Raw genomic sequence first — 15,395 nt, forward strand, 5'->3', positions numbered from 1 at the left:
TGGATGATCTTGTGAGGTCCCTTCCAGTCCCTGACATTCTGGCACTCTGTGACTCACTGCCCGCCCGGGCCGCGCCGCAGCACTAACGCCGCGTAACCGCCACCCCCACGCGCACCGTTGCGAGCCGGTGGCACGCGCTCAGCGCCCACCACGTGCAGGTTCGGGGGGGGGACGGGACGGGGCGCGGCCGCCGGAGTCTCCACCCACTCCACGGCAGGGGAAGGGGCGCACCATGTGAGCGGCGCGCCCGCACATGACGGCGATCACATGACCGGGGAAGGGGGCGGGCAGGAGTCACATGACGTGCCGCTGGTCGCCGGCGCCGCCTGACGTCCCGGGGCAGCCGCGTCCGCCCGGCCCGGCCCGGCCCATGGCACCCGCCGCCCCCCGCATGGCGCCGCCGCGGCTCCGCCACGCCGCGCTCGCCCCGCTCCTCCTCGTCCTCCTGTCGCTGCCCCTGCGGCCAGAGGGAGGCGGCGGGGTCGCTGCGGCCCTGAGCGACAGCTACCGGGACCTGTGCAGGTGGGCAAGCGGGGGGTGGCCAGTGGGACGGGACGGGCGGCGGCTCGGGAAGGTCTTCCCGCCGGGAAGGGCTGTAGCCGACGGGGTGCCGGGCGAGGCGGGTCTCCCGGTGCCCGTGCTTGGTCCTGCACCGCGTGGGGCCGTGTGTGAGCCAGCGGGAAATGCGGGGGCTCGGTGTGTGTGTGGGGCTGTCCCCGGGGCCACCCGAGAGGGTCTTTTGGTTGCCCCTTTCGGTGGGGGTCAGGCCGGGAAGCGCTGGGGGAAGCTGCGGCTGGGCGTGCAGGTATTCCGGGCACAAGAGCAAGCTCGGTCCGTGCCGAAGGCACCGCGGTACTGGTGTGTCAGTGAGGCTGCGGGAGCCGCTGCAGAGCGGACGCCGGGGGTGTCAGTTGGGGCGGGGAGCAGCCCCCGGTGGGACCTCGTCCCGTGGCTCTGTACTTGCAGGTGGGAAGGTGCGGAGACTTGCTCTGTTCAAGTCGCCTGCGGTCAGGGCTGCTGGTTTATGTCGCTGCATCCGTTCTAGCGTGAAAAAAAAAACAACGAACCACATACTGTGATACTGTGAAAAAAAACCCAAACCAAACTTAAAAGTGGTTTTGAAGTGGTGTCGCTTGATAGTCGTCTTTTGACTAAGGGTATCGTCAGGTTCCATTAAGTTACTTGCCGGGGAGTTAAGAAAGCTTTGAGAAATGAGATCTACTATGTGGAAATGGCACTATTCATAGTGTTTTGGTATGTTCCTACTCTGAATTCAGCCATGAATTTATCCTGGGAGCAGTATCTTGCTAGTCTTCATTTCTTTGTTTATTAGCCAGAATATGCAGTGGCACTTAGAGGAATACATTATCTCAGTCAACGGTACTGGGCAGGCACTGATGTACACAGTAAATGTAGCGCTGAGAGCAGAGGCTGAGTCACTGGAGAGAATGGGGTCTCCGGAGAGAATATGGGCTATGGTACTGGTAAATGATGAAACAGAGAAAAAGTAGGTTTGTTTGCAAGATTAACCCATGAGGGGGCAAAAATTGGTTTTATCAGATGACCGCCCTAAGTGTAGAATTGAAACAGAAATGAGAAACTGTGTTTTGGTTGCTGGAGGGAATTTAACTCCTCTGACTCTAACGATTTTTGAAAAAAACCAAAACAACAAACCCTCTACCCTGAATGACCTGACTTTCAAGTGGTTCCTATTCTGAGAATGGTGTTAAGTCCTATCAATGTCTGTCTTGATTTTGTTGCATGTCTGTGGCTAGAGGCATATTTGGGAGTGCCATTGGGAGACCTGCAGTCTCTTTTTAGATGCAAATTACTGAAGCTAGTTTCCTTTTATTGCTGGCAAGTGAAAAAGAAATTGCGAATAGATATCATAATTAGCACTGTTCCTTTCAAGATGGACTGCTTCAGAAATGTGCTCAATGTTGTGCCATGGTGGGAAAAACTGCTTTAAAAGGACTCATGCCTAGTAATTTAGAATGGGTAAAGGATGAAACAAGAACTTGCAGTCTGGCAGGTGGGAAGACCCCATGGAGGTTGGTGGTGAAGTGTCATCTCAGGCACAGTTGCAGAAAAGATGCCAAGTGAGGGATGATGCATTTAGGTAATGCAAACACTTAAAGTACTGGCTGATGTTTCAGCTAAAAGATACAACATGGGTGTGCAGGACTAGTTCCTGACCAACCTATTTTTGTACTGCCTTAAGATGAGGTTTTGATTTCTTTTACAACAGTTAAGAAAACTGTCCTGACTTTTGTGTGGTGCAGTAGGGCTGATGAAGCTGCAGTAGGATCTGTGTCTGGTGTGTGAATGACAGAAGGTGGGCAAGGGAAGAAAATGCTGGGGATTAGAAGAGACACTGACTCTCCTTTAAGTAAGAGTAGATAGAGTGATACTCAGATTAGGAAGGTGGTCTTCCAAGGAGGAGGAAGGGTGTCAAAACTGTTTTGCGCAAGAACTGCGGCAAGGGGCTACTTAAAATTGAGCTAGTGGTTTTTATTGTTTGTTTCGTGTAGCCTTAGTGCTGATAAGCTTGGACAGTGTGGGGAAAGAAAAGCTTTAATTCTCTGAAACTTTGTCAAATGTCATGGCTTGTAGTGACTGATTTCATCATGCTTTCGCCTTTGTTCTTGTATGCTCTGATAGCTGACTGTGCTGTCGTGTGACTTGCAATTTGAGTTCTCTTTTTATCCTCTGTGTAGAGATGTCACCAGGACTGCTGCAGTATGAGCACCTGGGAAAGAATATAGGGAGCTGGTTGGATATAGGAAGTTAGTAGTCAGTTTGGTCTGTTTTGCTGTTATTTCCTCTTCCCCTTATCTTTCATGTGACAACACAGCAGAAACAAATTCTGGAGTTAATTCTGTGAACTGTTCTTTAAATCCATCTAGTTTAAAAACAAAAGAAAACTTGACAGTTTGGCTTCACCTTCTATGTAACGTTGGAGAAGTTGCTGTAATACTTTCCTTCACTTCTGAAAAAAAGAAATGCAAGAAATGTTTATAGTTTTAATGAAGGGCAGCAAATACAAACTGCTTCCTCTATATGTTGTTTTGCCTGATGATCTGCCCTGGATGAGAGGTGATTTGGTGACAGGTAATGTTTTAATCTCCTGTGCAAAGATAGGAGTTAGTGCATAAATTTTGTAACTTTTAGACTTGTGAGTGGAAGGAAAACTCCTTAAACTGCTGTACATCACAGGAGTGCTATTATGCAGAATTTCCAATTTTGGGGTTGTAACTCAACTCTACTTTACATTTAATGTTATAGTTCTTAATAATGCAACTCCTACACTTTACGTACAGTACTGTTAATTCAGACACTGTCTTTTCAGTTTTTGTTGTGAAACCACAACTCTGCTCTTGTGTGCCACTGAAAGCCCTGGGTTTGGTGTTCAGCTTAGCCTTGGTGAAGCAGCGAGTGCTGAGTACAGAGATGTGACCTTTAGGTGAACTTGCTCAGCTCTATTAAGTACTGTGACATATTTAAGTGGGAGAGGTAATAAATAAGTAATTACTGGACTTATTTGCATATGAGCATGGTTGCTTCACATGTCTGGGAAGCTACCATTATAATGGCTTAAATATGATTTCTCAGCACATAAGCTTCCTATTGCTCTTGCGTACTTGAACTTCAAATTGCTATACCTTTTCTTATGCATTCTGTAACATGATGTAGTAGATGAAGTTTAGAGTATGGCATGAAAGACCAAATGTCTTTCAGATGGAGAAAGCTGAACAGCTTGTGGTGCAACTGTGAGGCTATTACGCATGATGCATATGCAAGAAGGCTTGCCTGAAGACATGTACTGTGCATGATGGTTGGAAAAAGTGACAGGTAAGGTAGAGCAGAGCTAAGCATGAGTTGGGATGCATTGGAAAGCTCTTGTGGCAGTGATAGCTTTGTACTGTGTGCCATTCAGTGTTTCATTTTCTGTGAGGAGAACTTGCTTTGATATAGAAACAAGTTTCTTTACCATAGGTACTTGTGCTAAAATGTTGACCATGTGTAATGGTCATTTCTATGGCAAGTAGTGGATCTGATGTGCTAGCTTCAGATTTGAAATGATCACACTGGAAATAATTCCTGAGCTTGTGTGTCTGCGGTCATGCTGGTTGAACCTGCTTGTAAAGAGCTTCAGATACTGGTTTGAACTCTGTGATGTTTTCATAGGTGAGGAGCTGCTGAGCATGAAATTGTGTAGATGCACAATGATCAGCTCTCCAGCTCTGGTTATAGGTTGCCTTGTCTCTCTGTGCCGGGTTGTCCATGTAACACCCCTTCAGCAAAATGAGCCACTTGGGTGCGTTCACCAGAGAGCAAGCATGTGTTTCCTTGTTAACTGTTTTATAGCTGTTAGGAGCAGGGTGTGCTCCTCTTTCTAGTGGTCATCCCCTAGGTCAGAGTTGGGAACCAAAAACTTCAGTGTGGTTAGGAGAACAGTTGCAATGGTCGTGCTGGTGCTCTGTTGGCTTTGAAGTGGTTGAGTAGTGCTGAGACCTCAAAGTGGCTCTGGCATGGGGACGCACGTGCTGTGACAGCTGTTTACCATCTGCGCCTTGTCTGACTTCAATGCCTGGGCTGCTGATCTGCAAGGTAAACTAGACTTGCTTTTCCCTTTTTCAGTTTTTTTCGATTAGCTACTGCTTTGCTTTGTCAAGAAAATGCAGAGCTCTCTTTTGATCTTACACCTTGCTGGAAAGTAGTTTGATTTTCTTTTTCATGCCTTCACTTGAGTGTCTTAAAAACAAAGCTAGGTAGCTGGAAAGGCTGACCTGCAAGTAAGGTTATTCAATATAACTCGCTTGGACCTTGCTTGCACAACTGCTTTCAGCAGTGGCCAGGGTTGGCACTGCCTTCAGGAGGTGATCCTGCCTGCTGCTGCCACTGGTGCACAGCCAGACACCACAGCCAGACAGAGTAGGAACTGGCTGAGCTCAGTCCTCTCTCTGCACACATGCACACACACCTGTTGTTTTTGCAGAGTTAATTTTGAGATAGGGCGGTCCTTGGGTCCAGCTTGTGTCGTGTGCTGGGGCCAGAAACTTGGAGGTGACAGAGAGGAGGAGAGCCTGCATTGGCGGGTTGGTGCGAGGGTATGCTTCAGAGCTCTAACTGGGTTTATCTGGAAACAGGCATCATGTGATTTCAGCATAAATACTGGACAGTTTTCATCAAGGCAGATGCCAGGTTTGAGCCCAGCTCTTGAACTGCACCAGATGCTGCTGGAATGATGGCATCTGTGAGGCAGCAGCTGTACTGAGCCCCCGGGACAGAGGGTGCATCCACCCCACCTCATCAGCAAAGCTGTTGCTTTTTAAAACGCTTGGTGTAACAGCTCCCTAAACCAGATCAACTGCATTGACTCCAGGATAGCTTAAGCCCTTCAAATGAGATAACTTTGGCAGGCCCTGGTGAGGGGGTAATTACATGAGGCATTGTGGCTGGTGGAGGTGAGTGCAAGGCTGGAGGAAGCCTGTCTGCCTGGCTCAGCTGTGGTCAGGATGGGCGATGTGATTACTAACAGATTGTTTCCATTATGGGATGCAACGGAGAGGTCAGCTTGTGTCTTATTGGAAAGTAGAGCACATGCAACTTGAAACTATTCCCAGGCACAGATTTAGTGCCAGGAGTGTTGTGAGAGGAATAATTCTGGCTTTTACCGTGAAAGTGTGTTTTGCATATCTCTGGTGAGAACAGCTGCTTAGGCTGCATCCAGCCTGCTGTTACTCCCAAGGAATAAATCCTGCCCTGCTCCTCCCACCCATTAAAAAAAAAATCCCTTGAACTTCCTTGAAAGTAATTCTACTCTGAAACTGTGTTACATTTTCTTTTCTTTTTTTTTTTTTTTTTTTTTCAGCACAGAAGGTGCGGTTTGGAGCATGATCAGGGGCCTGTAAAAGGGTGGAGGGAAGGGCTGGCTTCAGTGACAGCTTTGCTTCTGTTCTGTCAGCTGCTCATCTTGTTTCTCTTTTGCTTCTGGCATGTGGGTGAACTGACTTGAAGATGTTGATTTTTCTCTGTTTCATAACATGGAACTGGGAAAGCAAAACCCTTAATCTCTGAGTGATAATTCTGTTGTGCGAACAGCTTAGATTCTCATTCAGTTCACAAACAGATTTTAACTTTCACATTCTTAAAAAAAAAAAAAATCCCACACTGAAGATCACTTTAGCTTGATCAAAAACTTCATGCTTCATGCCTTAGTGATGTATGTTACCTCTATGTTGTCTTCCAAAATCAGTCAAAAAAGAGTACTGGAGCCCTTGGGAATTTTTCAGTGTAGTGGTAACTTTCTGGGTCTTCATTGTGAAGAAATTGACCTTTGATTGAAGTGCATGTCCTTCTGGAGGTAAAACCAACTTTAGTCTTAATCACTTGCTGTTTTCAGAGCCCTCAAAGGTACAGTCCGGTTCTCTTCCAACTTTTGTGTGTGACTTGTCAGGCTTTTTTCTCTTGCTGAAGTTTGGTTATTCTGTACTGTAGCTTAATTCTCATAATCGTCCTGCATCAGAATTGTCTTTATCGACTTCAGAAGTGCAAGACAGTAGCTCAGAGAACTAATCAGTATGGTTGTAAAATGTCAGGTCTGCCTGCTTACGAGGAAAGAATAATGACGTGCTTGTCTAGGATTGAGACGCAGTCCTTAAATCTGATTAAAAAGTAATTGTATGGGTTGTTTTAGGTATGACTCAGTACCTGGTAAGTTATTTTTTTGAGCCTTATGTTATTATATTTGAGCCTTTTTGCGATATAAAGGATATAATTAAGATGTAAAGATTTTATTTTTTTTCAGTTCACAGAGAGAATTCTCTTGTAGTTGTCCCTGACTTGTTCCAGCCATTAGCAGACTGAAATTAGTACAGCTGCTGTAGTACAGGGAAGCCAAAAACCTTATAGTCAGTAATTAAATGGAAAAGTGTGTGATATCTTACTGCTGAATCTTTGATTAGAGATGGGATGCACTGGATTTGAGAGGAGTTCTCATAGGATTTAAAATGTAAAGTAGCTGAACTGCTGTTTCCCCTCCTTCACCTAAGGACTGGGCTTCCAAGTGGAACAAGAATGAGTTTTTCTCCTGTGGGATCTGGAGTATGGTAACATCAAGTGGTGAAACACCTATGAGCTAGAGGTTAAGGCAAACAAACCTTGTGACTGAAGCTTTTGGTCAACTTGTAATTTCTTGACAGCTGAGAGGAGGGAGCTGAGCTCCCTTGCTGAATTTGGTACTAATCTGTAGATGAAGACAAATGCTTCTATGAGTCAGATAGATGCATTAAACTCTGCATGAGTTGTAAATAATGGGAATACCTACTAAGTCACTGTGCTGTCCTCAGTTTTCTGATGTGATAACTCTGTATTAAATCCTACTGAAGTTGCCCCTTGTGACAGAGTGGAAGCTAAGGAATCTCTTATGTTGCAAAAATCAACCCTGTACAGAGGATGCAGGCTGCTACCAGCATCAGAAGAGCTGTAGCTGAGCTAAGCTAAGCTGACAGCAAATGTTTACTGAACTGTGCCTTTTTAACAGAGCTTGGGCAGAGCACTGTGCCAGCAAGCCAGGCTGCCCTAAGAGCTCCTGACTCCAGACAAGCTGACCTGGGCCTGCCTGGAGACTGGTGCTGTGGTGTCACATCTCGCTGCAGCCTGGTGCTGAGGGAAACGAGGCCTCTCTTTACCCCTGAACTACACTGCGCTTAGTTGCTTTCTTCTGTTGCTCTCATTTATTCCCCATTGTATTTAACCAGAGCTTCATGTTCCTTTACCAGTTTTTAGAGAGCTGAATTTCTGCTATGGCTGTAGCTAGCTGGTGTGATCTTTCACTGAGTCTCTTGTGGATTACTCTGCTTGTTTTCATAGAGTGGTTTGTGTTGGAAGGGACCTTCAAAGGTCATCTAGTCCACTCCCACCTTGTGATGAGCAGGGACATCTTCAACTGGATCAGATTGCTCAGAGCCTCATCCAGCCTAGACTTGAATGTTTCCAGGGTTGGGGCATCTGCTACCTCTCTGGGCAACCTGTTCCAGTGTTTCACCACCCTCATCTTCTTCATGTCTAACCTGAATCTCCCCTCTTCTAGTTTAAGACCATTATCCCAGTTTTCCAGCTTCTGACACCACCCTTCAGAAACTGTCCTTTCAATATTGAGATATATATGTATCTAAAATGTATAAATGTGTAGCTAGGCCCTCATAAGCATTATTAGCATCTTGTAGTCTGAATGCTGCGAGAATCTCAACCCCCATTTTGACTCTGAAGCTAGGTGGCTCAGCTGCTGGCAGACAGGGTGAGACTGGCTGCTCTGTTCCTCTTAGACTTAGCACTTCTGCTGCAGTTATTGGGTATTGCTACGGTGCAGTAGTGTGCAGCCTGCCGAAGAGGTTTGAGAAATTTATCAGTCTCTCAAGGGAAAAGGCTCGCCACTTGTCATATGCCTAGTCAGAGGGGCCTTCACAGAGATTTGATGGGCAAGAATGGGCAGTTGGGTGTTCAAGAAAGGGGAAAATGGACCCTATATGTGGTCCTTAGGGGGTTAAACCTGTTTTGTTCTTGACCCTGACACAATAACAATTATTTCTGCTATTTACAGATATAGAACACAAATAAGAAACTTGAGTTAGTGGTGCTGTCTGCTTTATAACTTGGTTATTTCAGGGACTGACATCTGGATGATGGCAGTGCAGACAATATGAATACCAAATGATGTGTGTTTTTCCTTTTCAGTTACACATGGAAAGCAATTGATGCAGACAAACAAGTGCTTTATAAAATAAACTTCTGTTTTGGTGTTGAAGAGTGTGGACGATCAAGTGCAGTCTGTGCATATGACATGAATAAGAAGACCTATTTGTCTGTAGGTAAGTAAACAAGAGTCCTTCCTTGTAAGTAGTTCAGAGTAGTCACGTTAATGGATGCATGGATGCAAACTTTGACGTGTTAGCAAAGACTTTTTTTGTCTCAGAGCAATGTAAAACTTTATTCTGTCCTAGTCTTACCAGGGAAATTTGGGTAAACCTGATCTGATTGCAGATAATCACTTCACAGGACAGTGAAACTTATCTTAAGGTCTAATTAACTGTAATCTAGTGTGAAACCATGCAAGGCTATCTCAAGTAGAAATAAGTGCATCTACCCCGTGGTAGGCTATGCTCTGTGCACATTGTTGTTTGGAGCTCGATACTGAACACAGGATAAAATTTGAGTTAGAGCTCTAAACTATACCACAGCCTAGTGTGATGTAACATCAGCTCTTGGTTCAGAGTCAGGTTACTCTCTGTAATGCAGTCTTGGAGTATTGCTGTCTTTAAGTTGTTACACACAGAAAGGAAGTCAATTACATGTGGTCCTCTGTTGTCAGTTACGCTTGTCTAATCTGGTGTCTGCTTGGGTAGTTCACAGATGTCCTTGGTATCCTGAGGAGTGATGAATTTCTGCATGCTGATCTAAATATGAAACTGGCCTATTTTTTATACGCATGCTTGCACCTTTTCATCAATCAGAAGCAGCTTGTGCTCTGAACAGTATTTCTGTGCTTATTTTCATGGATGCTTTTTATTTTCAAGGTTGCTTCTGTGCTTCAGCTAATGAAACAGTAATATATGAATACTGATAAAGAGGTTTTCTGATAGTTGACTGTTACTTCTAGTGGAATAAAGCAATAGCTTTCTGAAGAGTTACATCTCTTCAGACTGCCTCGTAGTCCTGCAGATCTGAAGTCTGAATCTAACATGCTTGCCAGTCTTGCTTTCCACTGACAGCAGATATGAGAAGCTGTGAGTCTTCAGTAAAAGTGTTTGAGCTTGAAATGCTGGAAGATGGTGAGGAGAAAGATGATTCTTGCCTGTATGCAGATGCACAGCATCTACTTAGCCTCCATTCTCCCCACCCTTACCCGTTAAGTGTAGAGATACTTTGGTTTCAGGCTGTGGTCAGTCAGTGCTTTTCAAACAAACGACCAGTGTTGTGACCCAGGCTTGTAAAATCACCAGGCGCATGAATAAAGGTTATATCTCAGTTCATGACTGCACGTGGGTTTTTTTTATGTAGTGTGGTATATGCAAGCTCTGGAATTATCTGGGATGACTGGTTAGGTTGTATTTGAGTTCAGGCTGCAATTGCATGTAGTAGCATCTTCTGCTTTGAGGAAGATGACATCTCAGACCACTTGATGTGTTTCATTCCTAAAATGGTACAGGAAGAATTTTATTTCCTGCTGATGTGTCTCAGCTCATGCGGTTCACGCATCAGTTGCCTGTGGATTACCAAAGGAAGCAGCATCTGGGCTCCTGTTCTAACTTGCCTTTTGAGTGAGACTGGAACGGGGTAGGTTGAATGAGCCTAAGGAAGCCTGTTTTCTCCAGGGAAGTGTGAGACCTAGAGGCTTCTGTAGGTTTTGTTCCACCTGTGGGAAGAAGAAGAGAGAACAGAGCTGGGTGATGACTGTGAGCAGTATCGAATATTCCACTGTATGTGAACCTTGAGTGTCTTACTGCCTGACTACTACTAGATAGAAGAGGATTAGGCAACAATCGTAACTTGGTCTTGGTAGATGCTGTTTGAACTGGCTCTTGAGGGTTAAGCCACAAATCCTGTACAATTAAGATAGGTTTTTAACCATTTTGCAATAAATTGAGCAATCAAGGCAGTGCAGTTAACAAAATTCAATATCAATGGTTTATTGGTCAAATTGTCTCTTCTATTCTTGTTCATAGGTAGTCTGAGACTTATTTTAGTGATGCCTGCTATGCTTCATCATCCTGCATCGAGTTGCATTGGAGCTTCAGCACCATCACAATGAGTTGAGATTGTGCTAATGGGTTATCAAGCTTCTTTATGTTTTAAAAAAAACAAAAACAAACAAAAACCAACCAAACAAAACAAAACCAAAAAACAAACAAAACCCCACTCTTAATGAGAAAAGAAGAATCTCTTTGATCCAAGTCTAGACAGGTGTAGACTCCCAGTTTAGATTCCAGTTACTTAAAACAGCTAAGCTGCATGCTTGTCTTCAAGCTATCAGGCTGATATGAGATTACTTGTATGCCAAAGCTGAGTGCAGCAGAAGGGCTTTGATTTGGGGGAAGAAGGGCAATTTGCTGCCTGATAAACTTTGCTAAGTTGTAAGCTTTCTTCAAATATGGGCTTAATCAGATCTCTTCTTCATTCTTTCAGAAAAAAAAAAATCACTGCAAACAATCTTTGTTTTTAAATATCAGCTATGCAAGGAGTGACAGCTGTGGGGTTGGTTCTGTTTGCTGCTCCCGGCTTTGATGTGTGGTAAGGCCATGTGCTCTGTGACAGTAACCAGTCGGTGTCTGAGGGCAGGCCTGTGACTAACAGGAACTGCGTGTCAGTGAGGTGTACCAGGGCTGGTGCTGAGACCCCAAAGGCTTCTTCTAGAAAAAGATCTTCAGCTTGATTGGTTGACCTTACAAGTTCTCAAGGTGTAGGCAAATGCTTAGTTCTTGAACATCAGCAAGGATGGAAATGGTGTGGTACTTATTTAACTTAGTGTGACACCTGGTGACTCGTGTGCCATTTAGCTGGACTACTACTAAAATGAAGAGTGGAAATATTATTGTAACTGTGTTAAGCTGAGTGGTGAAACATGTGCTTTGTCCAGCAGTGGTGGAAGGACTGGACATGAAATGATAGCTCCCACCTAAATGCCTCCTTCTTCTGGACAACTGACTGGATGTCTTCCATGATTGCCTTTCTCCTGCCAAACAGCTCAACAGATGGAGGAGTGAATGAGCAAAAGATGTTGTAGACAGTGTCTTTGATACTGATTTAACACAACTGCATAATGTCAAGTATCTGATGCTAATTTTTGTGAGCTATACGAGTGGATTTGTAGTTTGTTTCTTTGTGGGAGGGACAAGTCTCTAAAGTCAGGAAGAAACGTGAGCGATCATTAAAGAGGGAGCTTGATGTTACGGTAAAGGTAGGTGGTTGCAGTACTGGTGCTTTGGAAGGAAGCCCATGGGAAGCTGATGGTTCATGAGACTGCTTGTTCTGTGAGCAGGGATGAGTCATGTGCTAATGAAGAGATTCTTGCTAAAACTTCCAGCAAGTTCCCAAACTAGTTCTAAGCATGCAAGGGGGAAGAGAGCATGCAAATTGGCCCATGGTAAACAGGATGCGCTGGCTTAACTTGATTTTTCTTGATTATCACTTTAACTGAGGAAATTCGAGTCAACCCACAAAGTGCCTTTAGCACAATGTGGTGTGTTCTTAGAACTGAGAGAAAACTAGTGATTACAGAGCATTGAAGTAAGTCTTCAGATGGTGCTGCCATAAGCTCTCTGCTAAATTGGGGCTTATAGCTGTTTACATTTATAACTGGAGAGTTTTTAATCATGTGTGCATATTGTTACTCTACACAGCTTTTGCCTAGAAAGTTGTGGTGGTTTCCTTCATTCTGCTAATCTAGGGCAGAGAAGAGCACACTTTGCCAGCATCTTCTAAGACATGGTGTGATAAGTAGCACTCTTGCTTTCAAAGTAGTATGGAACTCTTAAGCTTAAGAGAGCTGCATGGTACCTTTACCAGCATCAGTGCTGGAAGTCTTAAAACCTGAAGATAGCCTTTTGGTAAGAAGTGTGTCAAGAAATATAAACCACTGCTGGCCTCCAGGTGCCTGGAAGGTGGCTCTGAACTGCAGTGGTGGTGCCACACTTCACTGTTGCAGGTTCTTAACCTGCCACAAATTCTGCACACACATGTGTGTGTCTGCGCTGCCATTCTTCTGTGCTGGCATGTCTCTGCTCTTACCTCCTCTTGAGAAGGCAGAGGGTTATAGAGCAATGAGTAATACTTGTTGCCTTGGTTATACAGAGGATGCTGTGACTAGGTATGAGCATCTTAATATGCATTCCTGTAAGTGAGCGTGAGCATATGCAGCATGAACAGGAGAGCCCTGAGCTACTGAGGGGATGCTGTGTCAGTTGGCATCAAGTTTCCATGCTGATTGCCACTATTTCAGCCTCACCTGCAAGTTTGGTGGCTGTAGTCACTTTCTCTCTGCTGCAGGCTAACAGAATATTTGTGAGGTTTTCGTACCCTCTTCCCACCCAGTTTGTTTCTGCTGCTTTTGCTCACAAGACTATATTACTTGGGTGTAGTGTAGTTTTGCTTGCCTTGAGTGAGGAGATAACAGGCTGGGCAAAGTTCCAGCAAGTGTGTTTTTAAGATGAAACAACATTTGGCCTAGGTGCAAAGCTCCTATCTGCTGTGATAACAGATTTGACTTGCTTTCTCCCTAGTGTAGACATCAACAAAAACGGAAAGGGGGAAGCCCATCAATACTAGCATTTTGTAGCAGTCTCTGTAGTTCAACCAAAACTCTTTGCAGAATTAAAATCTATCTATCAAAAATGCCAGAGGTAGCATGCTAGATCTAAAAAGGCTTGGTGTTTAATGCTAATCAAAATATGTTTGAACAGGAACATTTCAGTGGCCTGAGCTGGTGTTCATCACGATCTGAGATGTGTTCCACCTTTCCTGTCTGTGTTGGGTGCTGGGGAGGGATGTGCAGGGCTGCAGCACTGACCCCAGCCTTGAGCTGTGCTCAAGGGGATGGGAGATGCAGTGGGTCTGTGTTGGGTTTGTCTGCAGGCAGCACCAGTACAGCAGCTGTGCCCAGGCAATGGTGGCTTCTTCATTAAGTGGACTAGAGCTGCAATGTGTACACACAACCCAGAAAGCTGGCCATGTCCTGGGCTGCAACAAAAGAAGGGTGACCAGCAGGTTGAAGGAGGTTATTCCTGTCTTCTACCCCACTGTTGTGACACCCCACCTGGAGTACTGTGTCCAGCTCTGGGACTCCCAGCACAGGAAGAACATGGTCCTGTTGGAGCGAGTCCAGAGGAGACCACCAAGATGATCAAAGGCATAGAGCACCTCTCCTATGAAGACAGGTTGAGAGAGTTGGGATTGTTTAGCTTGGAGAAGAAAAGGCTCTGGGGAGACCTTATTGCAGCCTTTAAATGCTTAAAGGGGACTTAATAGGGCCTGTAGCCATAGGACAAGGGGGAATGGTTTTAACTAAAGAAGGGTAGATTTGAACTAGATGTAAGGAAGAAATTTTTTACAATGAGGGTGGTGAAACACTGGCACAGGTTGCCCAGAGAGGTGGTAGATGCTCCATCCCTGGAGATAATCAAGGCCAGGCTGGATGGGGCTTTGAGGAACCTGATCTAGTTGAAGATGTCCCTGCTCATTGCAGGGGGTTGTACTAGATGACCTTTACGGGTCCCTTCTGGGTGAAACCATTCTATGATTCTATGAAAGTCTTTCTTATAGTGTGGATGCTATTTGTATAAATGGCATAAAGGCTGAGAAGCTGATAAATAGAAGCTGGTGGGAGAAAGGAGTAAACTGTGGTACTGGAAACTAGTTGGTAACAGTTTTCTGATAGAATCCTTTAGCCCTTGTTCCTAAGGCAGTCACTAGTTTGTAGTGGCACCTGCTATTTGGCTTCTTAAGATTCAAAGTGTTTGCCAAAAACCTTTGAGAAAGTAGAAGAGTGATTAGAGATGTCAAGCATTATCTTAATTTGGGTCCAGTCTTCCAAACTGCAAGAACTGCACAGCTGTACTCTGCTCAAAGACTGGTGGAGCCTGTCTGTTGAGCTTCTGTGAAGGTGCTGTATTATGATAACCTCTCTTGTGTGTTTTTGTTATTTTTAATCCTAGGTGACACAGGCTTGCAAAAAGTTTCTAAAACTATTCTGGAGCTCAACACTACACGTAAATGCTTGCAGCAAGGCAGTCAACACCAAATTCAAAGCAACATTAACTTCCTGTGCGGGAAAACACTGGTAAGTCTAAATCTTGTGTTCTTATCTTCAGTGGAAATGGCATGTACCTCCAACTTGCTTTTTAAGGAGACTTGCTGTACTTGATGTACTAATTATTGAGCTTCATAGCTGAAGAAAGAGATGGTTATGTTTTAGTAACAAGTTAAAGTGGCTTTCAAAATTCATTTCTGGTAGAAAATAATTGCAGGTCTGCAGCTTAGCTCTGATCATGGGCTCTTTTGGGTATTTTATGTTTTTACAGGGATTGCACTGTAGTATTATAGTAGTGTAATATGGAGGAATGAGTCAACAGTGTACAGGATGCTGTAACACTGAGAGCTATTGTTTAAATGTTGGCTGTGCCCAAGCTGTGGACACAGTGCAGCTGTTTAGTAGAACAGCAGTGAAGAAAATGCCTGACTTCTGTTATGGGTCAGCGTACCTGACAACAGTAAGTGTTAGGCTTTGTCTGCACATAGTTGAACTAACAGTGCTTACAGCTGGGCTTCTGGCAGAGTAGTTATTCTTGAGAATCTGCATGAAGTGTGAATGGAGATCCCCAAAAAGTTCCTAGGGGGGT

At 44.8% G+C, this 15,395-nt stretch overlaps 1 protein-coding gene across 3 annotated transcripts in view; it reads left to right on the plus strand.

The window, feature by feature from the left end:
• Window positions 1-298: 298 nt before the first annotated feature.
• Window positions 299-15,395, plus strand: part of IGF2R (insulin like growth factor 2 receptor) — a gene marked incomplete at its 5' end in the record, with an annotated part of 61,472 nt that continues 46,375 nt past the window's right edge. For 2 of the 3 annotated variants that reach the window (XR_013921941.1, XM_080341256.1), the window contains 3 exons: window positions 299-522; window positions 8,740-8,873; window positions 14,712-14,836. Coding sequence is in view for 2 of the 3 variants with exons in the window: in XM_080341256.1 (XP_080197382.1) it covers window positions 299-522; window positions 8,740-8,873; window positions 14,712-14,836 (483 nt within the window). Of the gene's footprint in view, window positions 523-3,740; window positions 3,853-8,739; window positions 8,874-14,711; window positions 14,837-15,395 lie in introns of those variants that run through there. The other variant, XM_080341257.1, reaches the window with a different exon arrangement.

The sequence above is a fragment of the Nesoenas mayeri genome (assembly GCF_963082525.1).
Source record: "Nesoenas mayeri genome assembly, chromosome: 3".
Lineage (NCBI taxonomy): Eukaryota > Metazoa > Chordata > Aves > Columbiformes > Columbidae > Nesoenas > Nesoenas mayeri.